Below are 17,995 nucleotides of genomic sequence, written 5' to 3'. Positions count from 1 at the left end.
GCACGTGCCCCCCCTGTCATTTAATTTTGTAGCTGAGGACCAGGGTTTTCCAACGAGCCCAGCCCTGTGTCTCTAGCCCTCCGGGAACCGGAGATATCACCAGGCAAAGCTGTAACGTTTTTTCCCCCATAGGATAATATGGGACCCGTCAATTCCGACCCCCACCCGGTTCCGACACCTGCCAGTTCCCCCCCCTGGCATCACAGAAGCTTGTGGATCTCATTCAATTCCAAATCGCTGGGCCTTCAATATGATACCAGGCTGGTCCATATCAGTCAATCGGTTCTAGAGATATTGCGAGTAAACCTATTTTTTTATTTTTGAAATGTAATTTCATGGCTGTTCATGTTCTTTGAGGGTAGATTACTCTGGAACCAAACGTTCCAGTTTCACTGGACCAAAATCATTCAAAGCCCACTCAAAAGTTCTTCAATATGATACTTGCCTCCTGTAAATGGGTCAGTTGGTTCCGAAGATATAGCCGGTTAAATGAGACAACTGGTTAAAGGGGGGAGGGGTGGTTTTCTCTCACCCTCACACCAGAAAATGCACGGACTAGGCTGGTGCAAAAGGAGCCAACCCGGGAATGCATTTTCTGGTGTGAAAGGGGTATTATTTCATATAGCCGGGACCTGCAGTGCTCTGAATACAGCCAGGCTCTGCCACTGTCAGTGGTTATCACTTCTGCCTGGCGGCGGCTGTCCCCCATTTACCGTGAGCATGTATTCCCCCTTGGCAATGAGCATGTAATCCCACATGGCCCCGAGCATGGAACCTCTGGCAATGAGCATGGAACCCTTGGCAATGAGCATGTAGATAAGCAGCACTTATGTAGCATAATTTTTAATAGGCATTATCGTGTTTGGCATAATACATAATGGACATAATGGCATGTAACTTAACGTGTAATGGACATTATGTTGTAAATGTTTAATGCATGCCTTTGGTGGACAATGTCCCTGTTTATGAAGCGTATTGTTTAATTTTGGCTTAATCTGTGTGGCATTATGTGAATTCTTGCTCAATCCGTGTGGCATTATGTGAATTTTGGCTCAATCCGTGTGGCATTATGTAAATTTTGTCTCAATCCATCTGACATTTTATGAATTTGGCTCAATCCGTGTGACATTATGTGAATTTTGACAAAATCCATGTGGCATTATGTGAATTTTGGCTCAATCCGTGTGGCATTATGTGCATTTTGGCTCAATCCGTGTTTTATTATGTGAATTTTGGCTCAATCAGTGTGGCATTATGTGATTTTTGGCTCATTCCATTTGGCATCATGTGTAAAGGGCAAGTATAATGGAGTCTAGTATTTTGTTGCATAATGTGTAGAAGTTGTATATGGTGTTGTACACTACACTCAAGGACACGCCCCCTGTTGAGTGGCCACAACCCCTTTTCTGGAGCGCACCTTCGGCGTGTGCACAACTACATCCTGCACTTTTGTCGCCATGGTGGCCCTGCATACTTTAAATGCCAGGGCCTGTTTTTAATCCCATTCCCATCCTCTCTCTGCCACTCTCTTAGCATGTACACTGGCACCACTAACATCGCCCCTCCCCCACCCAAACCCTCTTTTATCATGGTGCCCCCCCTGTCATTTTATCCTGGATCCGCCCCTGCTAACAACCAATGCCTTCTTTATTTTAGGACAAAATTACTAGTAAGCTACCCATTCATAAAGTCTGACAGAATGCCACACTCGCCTAAGCCCCGTACACACTAGGCCACAAGCTGTACAATATTGTGCATACACACTGACTGATTTAGCCAGTGGCATCACCTGTCCCCTGCCTTGTTAAAGATATAGTCAACGTTGCACATGCAGCACAGACTGAGGGGGTGTGGAGGGGGGGGGGGGGGGGTTGTTGACAATTACACATCTAACAATCCTCACTTAAACAGTAAATAGTTTACCCCTCTGTAATGACGTGGGCATGGCAGATTTCAGAGCCAAAAGCACACATTAAAATGATCATAATTTTAATCTATTGTAAAAAAAATTATAAAAAGTACAGGAAATAAAGAAAGAAACAGGTGTACCTACCCGTAACCTGTAGCTGTGATTTCATAGTGATGCCATTTACGGTTGCTGGTTTTGGTGCACCAACATCCATTTCCCTTCTTCAAAATTTTGTGTCTGCAGGGAAAACCAAGGTTTTTAATAAAGTGAATTATTTCAGATAAGAAAAGAAGAAGAAGAACACAACATATTGAGTTCCACCAAACCATTAAATAAGAACAGATATTTAGGGCAAACATATGCATGCTACAGATGGCTTTTTTTTTGTTATTTACCTGCTTGATGACAAGAGATTCCACTAAGACAAATATATATATATATATATATATATATATATATATATATATATATATATATATATATATATATATATATATATTACCCACCATAATATATTTATGGCGTAAACAGCCATGTCTACTTGTGGTTATACATACCAGTCTTGTGATAAAAAGACAATAAATAATAACCTGTCCTACTTGGCAACCAGAAACACTTCTAAATTAACTATTGTCACAGACGTTTTACGATCATTAATTGTATTTGCCCAGCAAACTTCAGATGCAGACATGCAAAAAGTGGATACTAAAAACACTATGGAAAACACATTAAAAAAATACAGAATTATGTGTTGCTCGGTTTATATCACAGGTTAACCAAGTCAATTAAACGACAACAAAAGGGCACCATTCAGATGCTAAGCAACAATCTGTTACATTAAGAAAATGAAGGTTTCATGTAACAGCTTCAGAAGTTTAAAACACAAGCTGCCTTTTATTGGCTAAATAGTTGATTCTGGGAAATTAATTAGAGGGACAAACTTAATTATAACTGAAGGCCAAAGAGTGAACAAATGGGTATATAGAGAATAGAGCATTGTGCAATTTATGTTTATGTAAAACATATTAATTGTTCCAAACCAGTTTGTCTTAACTTCTTGATTATGGTCTATATAGATACCAGCATCTACCTATAGACAGGACCGGTGACTACAGTAGACAATCTTTAGAACTGGGAAAGTGTGTGCTTGCTCTACTAGTCTCTCCGCTCATTAGAACAATGTATGTTGCCCAATCATAGAACACAGTGACAAGGCGGTTATACCAATTGAAAGACTATTCAATGGCTCGACACTGTGAGATTATTATTATAATAATTTTAATTCCAGGGCGCCACAAGTGTTTCGCAGCACCATATAATGTAACAGTACAGGGAGACAAAATAGTATTACATTGAATAAATAACAAAAATAGAGTACAGGGAAAGAGCGCCACAGTTCAATACACATTACAGCTTAAATATACCATATATACTCGAGTATACCCCCCCCCCCCCCTTGGCTTATACTCGAGTGAGGGTCCCACTTGAGTCAATGAGTTTTCCCAGTTTTTTTGTTGTATAATTAGGTGCCTCGGCTTATATTCGGGTCGACTTATACTCGAGTATATACGGTAAGTAGTGAGGACTAGATCAATGTACTACTAAAGGCTTGTGGCCAATGATGGAGATGAGTATGCGGACAAAGATGGTTACCAAGATCAATGTGTGCTTTATTCAGTTGTCTCTCACATAACATTAGTACTCTAAACCAGCGGTTCTCAACCTCGGTCCTCAAGTACCACCAACCTTGCATGTTTTCCATGTCTCAACACTGAATCACAAATGACATAATTAGCTCCACCTGTGATCTTTTAAAATGGATCAGTGAGTAATAAGTGCACCTGCTAAGTGACCTGGAAAACATGAACTGTTGGGGATACTTTTGGACCAAGGTTGAGAACCACTGCTCTAAACAATTAAAAGACACACCAACAAGAAGGGGTTTCATTTGTGAGATTGTCACAAACAAAACAGATCATAAAACAGGTTGGCATCCCCACATACAGATACACCAATGATCAACTTAATTTAATAAAATGTAAATGGTATTATATATTATATTTCTTGGGATGAGTATAAATCAGTCAACATTCCACAGATCAACATTTACAGGGCCGTATTCAATTGTTTATTTTCACACTGTTCGCGCACGTAAAAGTCGGGTTTAGCCGACCTTATGAGTATATGAGCAGGGAAAGCTTGTGTATAGTACAGATAAGCTGAACACTGGAAAGTATTCCTAAATACAGCTAAAATAAAAAAAAAGTTAAGTAGCACAAAAAAAAACCTCCAATAAAATGGATTACTTTTCTTTTGAAAACAAATATCTAGAAGTGACAAATCAATTACTGTAAATATCTGGGTATAAAATGATTAATAATAGATACTGAAATAAATCTGATGTAGTGATCATCACAATGGCAACTACATTAACTGGGAATGAACAACACAGAACTTGTTGTTTGTACTTTCATAGCTGCCTATAACCTTTCAAGTAAGTACGTCCGTCCTGGCAGTGTGATGAATCTAGTAAACCGGTCAAATGACATTTTTACCTGGTGAATGAGATAGGCTCTTTGGAGAGCTAATCGGATAGGAATGTCTGCATGTTAAAATGTTAATGTTATTCAGGCTTGTGTGAAAGTGTAACGGAAAGTATGCAACATTAAATTTATATTGATACTAGTAAAGTGCTGACAAAACACAACAATACATGCACAGAATCAGTTGGGGGAATACGATCACTAGTTTGACTCCATTAAGGTAGACATACATCGGATCGACCACTGAAGGTCGACACCTGAAATATGTCGACATGGTTAATGTCAAAAGGGTTGGAAAGTTAAATGGTAAAAAGTTCGGCATACGTTTTTCATGCTTTTTGTTTGAGCCGACAGGCTGTATTTCATATCCTACCATCCACTATGGCATTGTGGGAGAATCTAATAATGTGCCGAACACATCGAGGTACCGTGTCCAAAGCATGGCGAGAACACGTGGTACACCATGTCCACTTTCAGGCTAAAAATAAATGTTTCAAAACTCTTTTGGACCTTCCCATTGTTGACCTAATACTTGCATCAACCTTCCAACCCTGTCAACTTTAGCCATGCCAACCTATTTCTGGTATCGACCTAAGCCCTGTTTCAGTGATCGACTCAGTGTAAAATCGACCTTCATTGAGTCAGCCCTTTGACCCATACCCTCAATTGGACACATTTTACAGGGACCAAAAATACTGTGCTGGTAGCATTTCTGAAGACTATATCAAGGGAAGTTCGTTTTACAAATCATTATACACTGTTTCAACACAATTACAGAAATAGTGTAGCACTAGATCATGCTTGGAGTTGGCTTATTGATGTATCTAGAATTCAGGGGCCCAACCCCTCCCCACCCCTCCCTTAACCATCTGTGTTTACTGATCACAGAAAGAGGAAGGTCACAACAATGAGGAAGGCACCTGATTCTCTAGCTAGACTGATTTCAGCACACGCTTTGTGTTAATTCTACCAACATATTACGTCATCATTAAGCTACAACCAACATAATTCACTCCAATGACTTAAAATATTCCTCTAATAATTTACATATACATATGTATACACATTTACACACATCTCTATATAATTAATTACACAAGGCACCCTTGAGTGTTGCGGTTTACAAAGTAAATATGAGTTATTGTATTGGTTACTTAAAAAAAAAAAAAATTATATTTGATTAACATACCACAAAATTTCTATATTACTAAAATTATACAATTATATTGTCAGTTTGAAGGCATCAAGGAACAAAACAAAAAAGTTTATTAGAAAATGTTTCATAGGTGACCTAGATAGTATTTCTAAAATAATTTGCATATGTTTTGCTATACTTCTTTACAGTTTTATGTTTTAACAAGGGATGCATTGGTGTAATCCAGCTCCAAATTACTTTAACCATTTAAGGTTGATTCACAGGTACTTGTGAGTTATCCGGGCGCCCGATTTTTGGTCGTATACGCATCGCGTCGCATCGCATGGCATCGTATGTTAACCAAATGGCATGCGATGCGACGCGACGAGATGACCACCCGAACCCGATTTTACATCGGGTACCATGTAAAGTGATCACGTCGCATCGCATGTTAACCACATGGCATGCGATGCGATACCACCCGATTTTAGCAGTGTAAAACCCCCAAGAAAGTGTCCCAAAAAGTGACACAATGTCAGTCCCATCCCCATTGTTAACGCCACTCCACTATCAACGTGAACCCGAAGCGTGGCGAGCGCAGCGAGCCCACGAGGGGCGGCGGTACGCGTCCTCCGACCTTTTCATGCCCTACTATCCACTAGGGCGTGGAGTGAGAATATAATAGTGTGGCGAGCGCAGCGAGCCACCGAGCCCGAAGCGTGGCGAGCCCCGCGAGGGGACACGGATACCTTCACAGGTAAGCGCGTCCCTTCGCGGGCTTCCCAGGTGTCCACGTCGCCATGGACACCTGGGAAGCCCGCGAAGGGACGCGCTTACCTGTGAAGGTATCCGTGTCCCCTCGCGGGGCTCGCTGCGCTCGCCACGCTTCGGGCTCGGTGGCTCGCTGCGCTCGCCACACTATTATATTCTCACTCCACGCCCTAGTGGATAGTAGGGCATGAAAAGGTCGGAGGACGCGTACCGCTGCGCTCGCCACGCTTCGGGTTCACGTTGATAGTGGAGTGGCTGTGAGCATCCAATATCATTCATCAATATCATGCATATCTGACACATTAAGGACAACTGAATTAAAGGGAATAACTGTGTAATTAACATATTAATGAAATAAATTAGAATAACAAACAATCACAAAGCACACAATAATCAATCAACATCATTATTTATCAAGTAACGTGAGCGCATGCAGAATGCGCTCAAATGCGCTGTCTCCCGCCAGGCACTTTCGCCACACGAACTCCTGCATGTAGGAATCAAGATGATGGCGGGCTGTGCCCCGCTGGCGTTTGTTGCGCCATTTTGCACAACCCCACAGTCTCTCAATGTTCTGGGTGTGTGCACCAGTCTCTGGGTCTACAAAATTAAACCGATGATTGACCCGCAAGTGGCTGTAACCAGCCCGCTCCAGTTCAGTAGTTTGGTAGGCGCGCCAGCAATCACTGACGATGGTGCTGCCAGGTGCCACGTGCTCCACAATTGCACCGAGGAGAGTGGGTGCATCTCGCTTGGCAACTGCGACCATGAAACAGTCCCCTGTCTCCCGGCACACTCCTCCGAACACCCACTGCTGTGGGAGTACTCTGCCAACATTGGCTTTGCGCTTCACAAACAGTGTTTCGTCAACCTCCACCATTTGCCCTGGGCCTCCAATCTGCCGTTGAGGCTGTGCCATCAAGTCACATTGGCATGCCTCCCGCATCAAGGCGTTATAAAAAATGGTGCTTTTGTTGCATAGCTTTAAATTCTTAGCACAGAACTCTATTGACGTCAGTTCATCGCACCAGCAATAGATGAAGCGCAGGATAGTCATGAATGGGAGCCTGCACCCAGGATAGAATAGGGAGGCCCGCAGACTCTGTTTTTTGCTGCAACTTTTAATGTAGCAGCGCCATTTGCGCTCTTTCAGGGACAGGCGCATAGGGTGGCCATTTGGGCATGTGGCAGTCAATGGGAGCAGCCCTTTCTCCTGCAGGAATACGACTGTTTCTTCCTCAGTTTTTGGGAGGCTGAAGATGCCATCAACCAAAGCCATTTTGGGAATAATGGTGTAAGGGCCAAAATGGGGCAGGTGTAAGGGGCCAAATGGGGCAATATTGGGGCAAATGTCCAAAAATTCACCTCCCAAATATACACCAACGCTGTAAAACACTATCTCTCTCTGTAAATCACTTGCTCTCTCCTCTGGAAACTACCTCACACTGTTTTTCTGCCAGATGTGCCAGAGGGCGGGTTTAAAAATGGGCGGGAAGTGTTAACATCGCGTCGCATCTCATACCATACAATAAGGCATACGATGCGACGGCAAAACGCGTCGCATCGCATCGTATGCCTTATTATAATGGCATGCGATGACCACATCGGGCGCCCGGATAACTCACAAGTACCGATTCACATCTCACATGTGAATCAGCCTCTCTCCCTATACTAAATAAGAGGGGGAATGGAATTGTGTCATGCTGCTGTAACTGGCATCTAAAGTGACAGGAGCTATTAAATTATTTGCGCTGCTGGGCGAGAGTTCTACCAGAGCCTGTTCTTTCTGCACACATCCTCCAGGAGGTGGAGAGCAGAAATCCATACAATGTTGAACTTTTGGGCACTTAAAGTACTGTTTAAGCAGCACGACCAGAACTTAGCACAGGTGTAATTGCTTTACATGGATAATCAAGATTCAATTGGGAGCAAAATGTGTTATAAGCACCCATGGCACAAACTAGTAGGCCATAGGCATCTTGGGAGGAATAGAGCAAGATCTTCAAGAAAAGTTATGTTTATTACCGCAAGTGGTGTTAAAAGAGATATATATATATATATATATATATATATATATATATATATATATATATATATATATATATATATATAGATAGATAGATAGATAGATAGATAGATAGATAGATAGATAGATAGATAGATAGATAGATAGATAGATAGATAGATAGATAGATAGATAGATAGATAGATATAGATATATATATATAGATAGATAGATAGATACATATATATATAGAAAATGCAGAACGGTCAGGCACTCCAAACAACATAAAGAGACAGAGGGGTGCGGCACTCACGACTTCTTCTTATCAAAGGAAAATGCAAGGAGCCAATTGTAAACAATTGGCTCCTTGCATGCTTTGATAAGAAGAAGTCGTGAGTGCCGCACCTCTCTCTCTCTCATATATATATATATATATATATATATATATATATAGCTAGCAATTGCATGCGGCACTCTCGGAATTTTTATGGAAGAAATAACACTATGTACAAGTGCTGAATTTCTAAGTTTCATCAGGAATACAAGTAGTATAGACTGTTACTGCTTAAATAGCCAAATGAACAATTGAAGAAAACACCCTTTGTGAACCTCGTGTACAGGATGACATCATCAGACCAGAACCCTCCCATTGTCGGCGCATCATCAATTAATTAAACAATTAGTGACAATTTAGATTAAAAAAAAAGCACCTTCACCTTGTATGTAAATATATATATATGGCCAAAGTCCTTATCTTAGATAGGACGACAATTCTTGAACGCACAGGCAGCAAAAAAATGCTTGATAAAATTGTGTGGACTCAAAAGTACACCAATATCAGTGATCCCATCATGCGTGCCGCAAGGAGAATGTGGCCACTCGTAACCAGTGACACGGCCTTACCAGCCATCAAGTCTTCCAACATCCTTCCCTCCTACAGAAGAGGCAATAACATCAAGGACCTTGTTGTCCACAATGATATTTCCAATCATTTACCACCTAGCCAGACGCATTTCCTCACGCGCAAAAAAAGGCAACTTTAAATGCCTTGGTTGTACCACTTGCGCCAATCTAGAAATTGGAGATCACTTCTTCCACCCTCGCACAGGTGAGAAGATACCCATTAAACATGCCCTCACCTGTACCAGTAAATACGTGGTTTATTACATCAAGTGCCCGTGCGGTTTATTGTATATAGGTAAGACTATCCGCCAATTCAAAGAGCGGATAGCAATGCACCGTTGCAGTATCAGAGCAGCATTAGAAGGCAAAGGCTCTGATCAGCCGGTAGCCCGGCATTTCAAAGCCCACCAACACCCGCTCCCCACCATACGCTATAAAATGATTGATTGCATCCCCCCCAACAGGAGAGGTGGTGACAGGGGACGTGCCCTGTTACAGTTAGAAGCAAGATGGATTCACAGACTCCAGACAGTCAGTCCGCTTGGTCTCAATGAACAACTCACATACACTAGCTTCTTATAAATATTTCATTCCATATCTGATCCTAATTGGTCATCTTTGCTTAGCTACATGATATACATTCATTGTTGTACTTCCCATGATCTGCTAGTCCAGCAGCTTCCATATGCCGGCTGCCTCTACTTGATTTGTCATTCTCCGTTTTACGTAAGCTTCAACACTTTTGTTGCCTTTTGAATTGAATATTATATATTGCATACTTCTCTCTGCATATTCTGTTGCAGTGTGGCACACTTATTTATGTGTTGCCCTATTGTAAAATTTACCATGCCATGCAGTACCGTAACTGTTGTTTTTATATTTTTTTTTCCCACAGTTGTTTATGTATCACCATGGTGATGGCTTCACTTAACTGCTTTTGTGCACACGCTCCCGTAAGGCTTGATACTGTCGGCGCCCCGGCGCTCCTATGACGTCACTCGGCCACCGGGTAAGCAACGTGCGGGGGATGGGGTGCCACGTAGGTGATTGATCACTTCTATATATGTAAGTGTTTTGTATTGTGTTCATTATGTCTTGATAAAGGACTTCAAGGTCCGAAACGTCGATATCTTAACCTGTGGTTACGTTTTCCTTTATATAAATGCTGCAATTGAGCCTGAGTGCTGGTCAACATTGTAACTATATTTCTCCCGGTTGGGATCTCTAGCACCAGACGCGCTGTTACTTCAGCTTTAGAGTGCGGGACATTACCTTCCTAATATATATATATATATATATATATATATATATATATATATATATATATATATATATATATATATATATATATATATATATATATATATATATATATATATATTTATTTGTAGAACCGGCACACACAAACTTCAAATATCAGCAGCTGGGGTGCCAACATAGGCTTGTAGTCCCAGGGGTACAGCCAAATAGAGAGTCCAATATAAAGAGCACTCACCAGTCTTCCAACTTCAATGCCAATAAAAATTTAATACATCACCAGGTTTTCAAAGCAGAATGTCGACGTTTCGAGCCACTGCGGGCCCTTTGTCAAGACAAGTGATGAATGGGTCACAGCCCCAGAAGTACTTCTGGGGCTGTGACCCATTCATCACTTGTCTTGACAAAGGGCCCGCAGTGGCTCGAAACGTCGACATTCTGCTTTGAAAACCTGGTGATGTATTAAATTTTTATTGGCATTGAAGTTGGAAGACTGGTGAGTGCTCTTTATATTGGACATTATATATATATATATATATATATATATATATATACATATACATATACATATACATATATACATATATATATATATATATATATATATATATATATATATATATATATATATATATATATATTTTTTTTTTTATTATTATTATTTTTTTATAATATTTTTTATAATATTTTTTTTTATTTTTAATATAATTGCCCCTTATATCCATTTCAAATTCCTGTTGCCTCTATCAAACATATCCGGAATACACCTATATCTCATGCAAGACACTGCAAAAAGTATTCACTGTAGATGCACAGTGCTGTGGATGTGATAAACCACTACAGCTACTGGAACACATCACATCTAAAATGGTGCCATCCAAAATTAAAATATGGATGGCCAAACCGATCCTTGAGATCTACCAACAGCTCGTGTTTTCCAGGCTAGCTGTGATTCTGTAGAGTGTACCCGTTAGGAATGAATGCAGCACATGTTTAAAAATGTGAGTTAGTAATGACTACACCTGTGCACCAGCTAGGTGGTCGGAAAAACATGAATGGTTGGTAGAGCTCGAAGACTAGTTTGTCCAGCCCAGACCTAGAGTAAGCACTATTATTGCATCTATCCATCCTGGTCTTTCCCTAAACAGCAATTCATCCATATTAACAATTTTGAGTGCGGTAGCTAGACTAACCGCAAAACTCTTTTATTAATGTATTTATTTATTAACAGTTTCTTATATAGCGCACACATATTCCGCAGCGCTTTACAGAGAATATTTGAACATTCACATCAGTCCCTGCCCCAGTGGAGCTTACAATTTATATTCCCTACCACATGTACACACACACACAGACAGACATTCTAGGGTAATTTTGTTGGGAGCCAATTAGCTTACAGTATATTTTTGAATTGTGGTAGGAAACCGGAGTACCCGGATTGTGTCCATTATTCACTACTGTGTGCGGCATGGCATTTGGCCGTGCGGGGTTTCGCTGCCCGTCAGGAGCCAGAGCGTGTGAAACAGCCAAGAGACATCACCAGATGCTGGGTTTCATCCCTGGTGATGCTCTGCCAGGCCTCTACTGCAAATGTCTTCATCAAGTGAAATGCATGCTTAATTTGAATTAAGATCAGGTGATTGACTTGGCCATTGCATAACATTCCACTTATTTGCCTTAAAAATTTGCCTTTTTGGTTGCTTTTGCAGTATGCTCCGGGTCATTGTCCATCTGCACTGTGAAGAACCGTCCAATGAGTTCTGAAGCATTTGACTGAACATGAGCAGATAATATTGCCTACGCCATGACACTACCACCACCATGCTTCACTGATTAGGTGATATGTTTTGGATCACGAGAAGTTCCTTTCCTTTTTCATATTCTTCTCTTCCCAACACTCTGGTACAAGTTTATCTTTGTCTCATCTGTCCATAGGATGTTGCTCCAGAACTGTAAAGGCTTTTTTAGAGGTTGTTTGGCAAACTCTAATAGTGTTCCTTATAGGAACACTGGCGAGCAGGGCACCGCTGCATGGGGGCAGCGTCAAGGGGGTGGACCAGGCCCACCTACATCACTGTTCAGGTCGGTCCTGGGCTGCAGATGTCACAAAAGAGGCGTGCCCGGGCTGCACCGTGATGAAAAGGGGTGGGCCCGGCCACCGCCGTCACTGAAGGGGGCGGGTCCGGCCGCCCTGAAGGCTCTGCACTGCCGGGGAAGCGCTGGGCATTGCTATCTACTGTGGCGCCGGGCTTCCCCGGTAGCACCAGAGGAGTAGGAGGCAGGCTGTTTTAGCGGGGCGAATGTAAAAAAATCGGGCAGGGCGCAGTGCCCCGCAAAAACAGCCTAGCGGGAACACTATCTAATTTTGTCTTCCTGTTTTTGAGGCTCACTGTTTATTTACATTTTGTGGTAAACCCTCTATATTCACTCTAGTGAAGTCTTCTCTTTATAGTTGACACATACACCAACCACCTGGAGAGTGTTCTTGATCGGACCAACTGTGGTGAAGGGGTTTTTCTTCACCAGGTAAGTAATTATTTTCTCATGCACCACAGTTGTTTTCTGTGGTCTTTCGGGTATTTTGGTGTTGCTGAGCTCACTGATGCATTCTTTCTTTTTAAGAATGTTCGGTACTTGTGTGTTTTCACGGGGGCACTTCCCAGCGGAACGCATCAAATCGTATGCAAATCACATGCGATATTTGCTTATGATTGGATCTGCGATGGGATTTAGCACACCCCCACTACCCACGTCAGCCTGAAGCGTGGTGAGCACAGTACACGTCCTCCTGACCTGTTCATACCCCCACTAACCACCCACTAAAATCAGCTCTACGCTGACGTAGATAGTGGGGGTATAAACAGGTCGCGAGGACGCGTATCGCGTCCGCTCGCCGCGCTTCGGGCTGACGTGGATAGTGGGGGTGTGCTAAATAGCATCGCGTATCGAATCGTATGCAAATCGGATGTGATATTTGCATATGATGCGATGTGCAGGGAAGTGCCGCCGTGAAGCTACACAAGTACCGAATGTTCCTAACAGTTGACTTGGCCACACCTAATTTTTAGTTATCTCTCTTTCAGTCTAATATTAGTGACAGCTCTTTGGATCTCATATTAAGAGTCGACACCAACAGATTCCAAATGCAAATGTCACACCTGGAATAAACTCCAGACCTTTGACCTGCTTAATTAAGGATGATGTAACAAGGGAATAGCCCATACCACGAAACAGCTTTTGAATTCAAGGTCCCATTACTTTTGGTCCCTTAAAAAGTGTGAGGCACCAATAGAAACCGTTGTAATTCCTACACCGTTTATCTGATTTGGATGTAAATACCCTCAAATTAAAGATGAAAGTCTACAGTTAAATCACATCTTTTCAAACCCATTGTGGTGGTTTATAGAGCCCAAAATATGAGAATTGTGTTTATGTCCAAATATTTATGGACCTGACTGTGTAGCCCACTGCACCCAGGGTAATATTGCAGATTACTGTTATAATGCTATAAAGTACAATGGGTTATGGTAGCTCTACAAGTAAATGTTATGGTCTTAATACCCAAATTGGCTTGCTAAATGGTTTCCAACAAGTCACAAGGGGTAAGCAAATGGGAGTTATATTTTGATGAAGACAAATCATTTACTCAGCGACACCATATAGTTAAAGAAGAACTACCAATCCATTTTTTTTCCCCATTACCCACTTAAGCATTCAGATGACTGTACCAGCTTTGATAAATTGGGTCAATTTAACTATAAAGTTTCCCTAAGGAAACAGAAATGACTCAAATTTGTAATCTCTAAATTTATTACATTATTCATATGACACTTTGTATATGCATAACTAGCAGTATCAGATATAAACTAAATAACCTTCTACACTGAGCCTTTCAAATTAGGACTAAATTTAACTTGAAAATGGGCAAGGAGATTCTGCTTCTGTCCTCAACCACACAACAGAGGGTCCAAAATTTGGAGCTATATACACAACTGACCGTATTCTGTGACTAACAAACACCTGCATACTGTATGTCTACACAGTTTATGTGTATATGTCTACACAGTTTATGTGTATAGAGTATGAATAATATCCAGTATTAGCCTCCCCTTACACAGGAAGTCTCTCAGGTAGGTGAAACAAAATCCTCGATTAGCTTCAACTTTTCGGAATTTCAGGAACGCAAAATTGAACCTGAGTGTTTTAGCGAGAATGGATTTTTTTTTCCAACTGACCCAATAAGTTACACATTGGGAGCTACCAAGTGCAAGTGAGTCAACTGGTATATCCAACTCTGCTAGGAACAGGTGTTTTTTTTTTTCTTTTGCTGAAAATGCATCAAATCTGCAATGTGATGAGACAACGGACCAGCAGACTCTTGATTAATTTGTATATCCGCGTGCAACAGTCTGTATCAGAAACAAAAGAACTTCGAAAAAAAGCCATGGATTTTGCATTGTAGCATTCTATGTGCAGATTCAGAGAGGCCAGTCATGTGGGTGGATCAATAAGTACCAGTGCCAAGAATGATGAAAATATTTCACTTTTTTTTTTTTTTTTTTTTTTTTTAACAATTTTTCAAAAATAGGATTTGTCAAACTCCTTGAAATAGGCTTCTGTCTTGACCTCCTCGTTGAGCTGAAGTTTTTTCCCACCAGCCACATTTTCATGTTTTAGCCTAGGGAACAGAAAGAAGTCACAGGGTGCCAAGTTGGGAGAGTACGGTGGATGTGGCAACAATTCATAGTTCTTGCAATTTGGACACAATTCCGGATGAGCGAGCTGGCGCATTGTCCTGGTGGAACAGCACTTTTTGCTCTATGAATCAATCTTAAATTTGGTATGGTGTTGTTTGAAAGATGGTAAAACACAATAGTGATACCAACTTTCCTCAGCAACGCCACCGGTCTTCAAACACAGGTACTTATTGATCCACCCTCGTATATACCAGTATCACATATCAGAATTAATCAGCAGTGTCTCCTGGCTAGGCATGGCTACACAGCCATTTTGCATTGAAAAAAAAAAATGCAAAAGACGCCCATCACTAGCAAAGTCTCACAGAACCTGGTGCACAGAGAGAGCTGTTTGCACTGACCGCCGCAATAAATGTATGAGGACTCATTTATGAACAAGATACTCATTAACAAGTCACATATGGTCTTACAAATTAACACCAATGCTATGGACATTTCAGATCAGAAATATCAGACCAATAACATTTTCTGTACTAATAAATGCACCAAAGGCACACTGCACTGTCTATAGATCTACATTTTAACTAGTTATTTCATCCCATTTTTGTGTGGAAGAAGGTGGTACAAAATGCTTCACATTGCACCTACTTACAAACAATCTGTATACATCATAAATTAAGTAACAAGTTCACTGGTTGTTGAAGTACATAAGGCACAACAAACATGAAGAGAAACATGTTTTGTTAAATTATAGTTCACAGTCATGTGGAGTGGTATCACAGATAAAACAAGTAAGACCGGAGAAACAAGTGTGGCGTTGCAGGAATTTTTTGTAAATTCTATATAATGTAAAGAACATCTTTCAAACAAAATGATAAAGGAGATGTGGCACATTTACAACAGTATCAGAATCTATGCTAAGGACATATAAACGTGGTCTTTCTTGAATTAATATAATTTTCACTAATGTTACAAAAACTCACCAAGTAAGATGGTTTATACTCATGTAGATTTACATCAATGTATGGAATATCTGTACAGTCGCACAAGGCTGATTTCATGAGCAAATGAAGGTGCCCATACACTAGGCGATATACATGCAATATGGCCTTTTATTACATGAATGAGACAATCAATCCCATAATAGTGACAAGTTTGCATGTATTTCACAGCAGGTCCAATTTTTTGCCTGAAAACTTAAAATATATAATGTAAATCAAGTAATCTCAAATGTTAAGAGAGTTCACTTATAGGTTAATTATTTTGGCTGTAAATTTATATATTTTACATTTATATATGCACAACTCAATGTTTTATTCTATACAAAACGTGTTTAATCTGAGGTCCAGAATAATGGAGATAAATTCCTGAGAATAATAATAGTATGTAATAAAAGCTTTTGTATAATAGGGAGAGTAATTCTGCACTGGAAAACTTACGTCATTATTTCAGATCAAATTGATAGAAATGCCATAGTATAGATTTATTGTGAAATTAAAATGCTGGTTGAAAACATCAATATTTAAAAAAAAAAAAAAAAAAAAAAAAAACACACATAAGAAAACATGAGTATTTTGAAAAGTTTACTTTTGCTTATTCCCCTCTGCAGCACCTCAGAGGCGGAGAGTAAATCAGTCACTGGCCAGTGATCTGCATTCACAATGCAGTAATCATCTCAAGGGACCATCAGACAGCATTAATATTAGCACCACCTATATCTGTGTGGGTGCCTTCCAACATGGCAAGGTGGTAATCATTGTCAACAACCAGGGTAACTCTACCACACCAACCTATTACCCCTTTTACACCGCCGAAAAATCCGGGTCAGACCCGGATCTTCGGCGGTGTAAATCCCTAACGCCGTGTCCCTTTACACGGGACTTCTACCCAGGTCCTGACGGGGACGGGTACGGCGGCATCGATCGGCGCTTGAAGATGACATCGCGCTGTCATCTTCAAGCACGCGGGAGGGGGGTGCGGGCGTTTAAGCCCGTCCGGTGTAAATGCCCCTAAACGCCGGGTCGCACCCGGCTTCAACCAGGGTCCAAAAAGCCAGGTGCGACCCGACGTTTTGGTCTAAAAGGGGTATAAGTGGCATTTGCAGACACCAAAGGGCTTGTAGGAGATACTGCCAAAATACAAGTTGTCATGAACCCAAATAAACAATTTTGATGCCAAACATCAAACATGATATTTAAGAATACCACTTTATAGTCAGACATGAAGCACTTGCCGCTCCTTCACCTTTATAATACCCCTTTTACACCAAAAACCCTGGTCGGACCCTGGTCTTTGAACACTGGAGTTTCCAGGAGCTGACCCTGCTTTATACCCCATTTACACAGCACTTTGACCAGGGTCGGACCTGGGTCTGCATCATTTACACTGGACCTGGGTCAGCCCTGCTTTTTCTTGTGGATGTCATAAAAAATGTCAGCTGGTGCCTGCGGCGGGGTCAGCAGTGACTGACCAAAGCGTCGGGGTTGCCGTCATGTAAGGTGACGTCAGCGGGGGTAACCCTTGCCACTTTGTATCTGAGTTTCAAAATTGATCACAACGTTACATTTACTCCCTTCATTAACAAAATATCCAGCTCATCCAGACCAATTTATGTCTATATGTTACATTATCAGCAACAAGTGTCTCTGCTTATTGGACATACAGCTTCACTTTAACATCAGCAGACACTGGTATTCTCATTTTCTCCAAGTCCCGATAGTCGCACAGTGCAAACCACTTGCATACACAGCACCTGCCCGTACTGCACAGACCGGA

At 41.2% G+C, this 17,995-nt stretch overlaps 1 protein-coding gene across 1 annotated transcript in view; it reads right to left on the bottom strand.

Annotated features, from left to right (window-relative positions):
- Nucleotides 1-17,995, bottom strand: part of ITCH (itchy E3 ubiquitin protein ligase) — a 97,626-nt gene that overhangs the window by 58,066 nt on the left and 21,565 nt on the right. The window contains exon 2 of the mRNA XM_083147695.1: nt 2,054-2,146. Coding sequence (XP_083003821.1) covers nt 2,054-2,123 — 70 coding nt within the window. The 5' untranslated portion in view covers nt 2,124-2,146. The remainder of the gene's footprint in view (nt 1-2,053; nt 2,147-17,995) is intronic.

This window comes from Crinia signifera, chromosome 6 (assembly GCF_055691185.1).
Source record: "Crinia signifera chromosome 6, ASM5569118v1, whole genome shotgun sequence".
Classification (NCBI taxonomy): Eukaryota; Metazoa; Chordata; class Amphibia; order Anura; family Myobatrachidae; genus Crinia; species Crinia signifera.
This window is presented reverse-complemented; position numbering and strand designations above follow the sequence as displayed.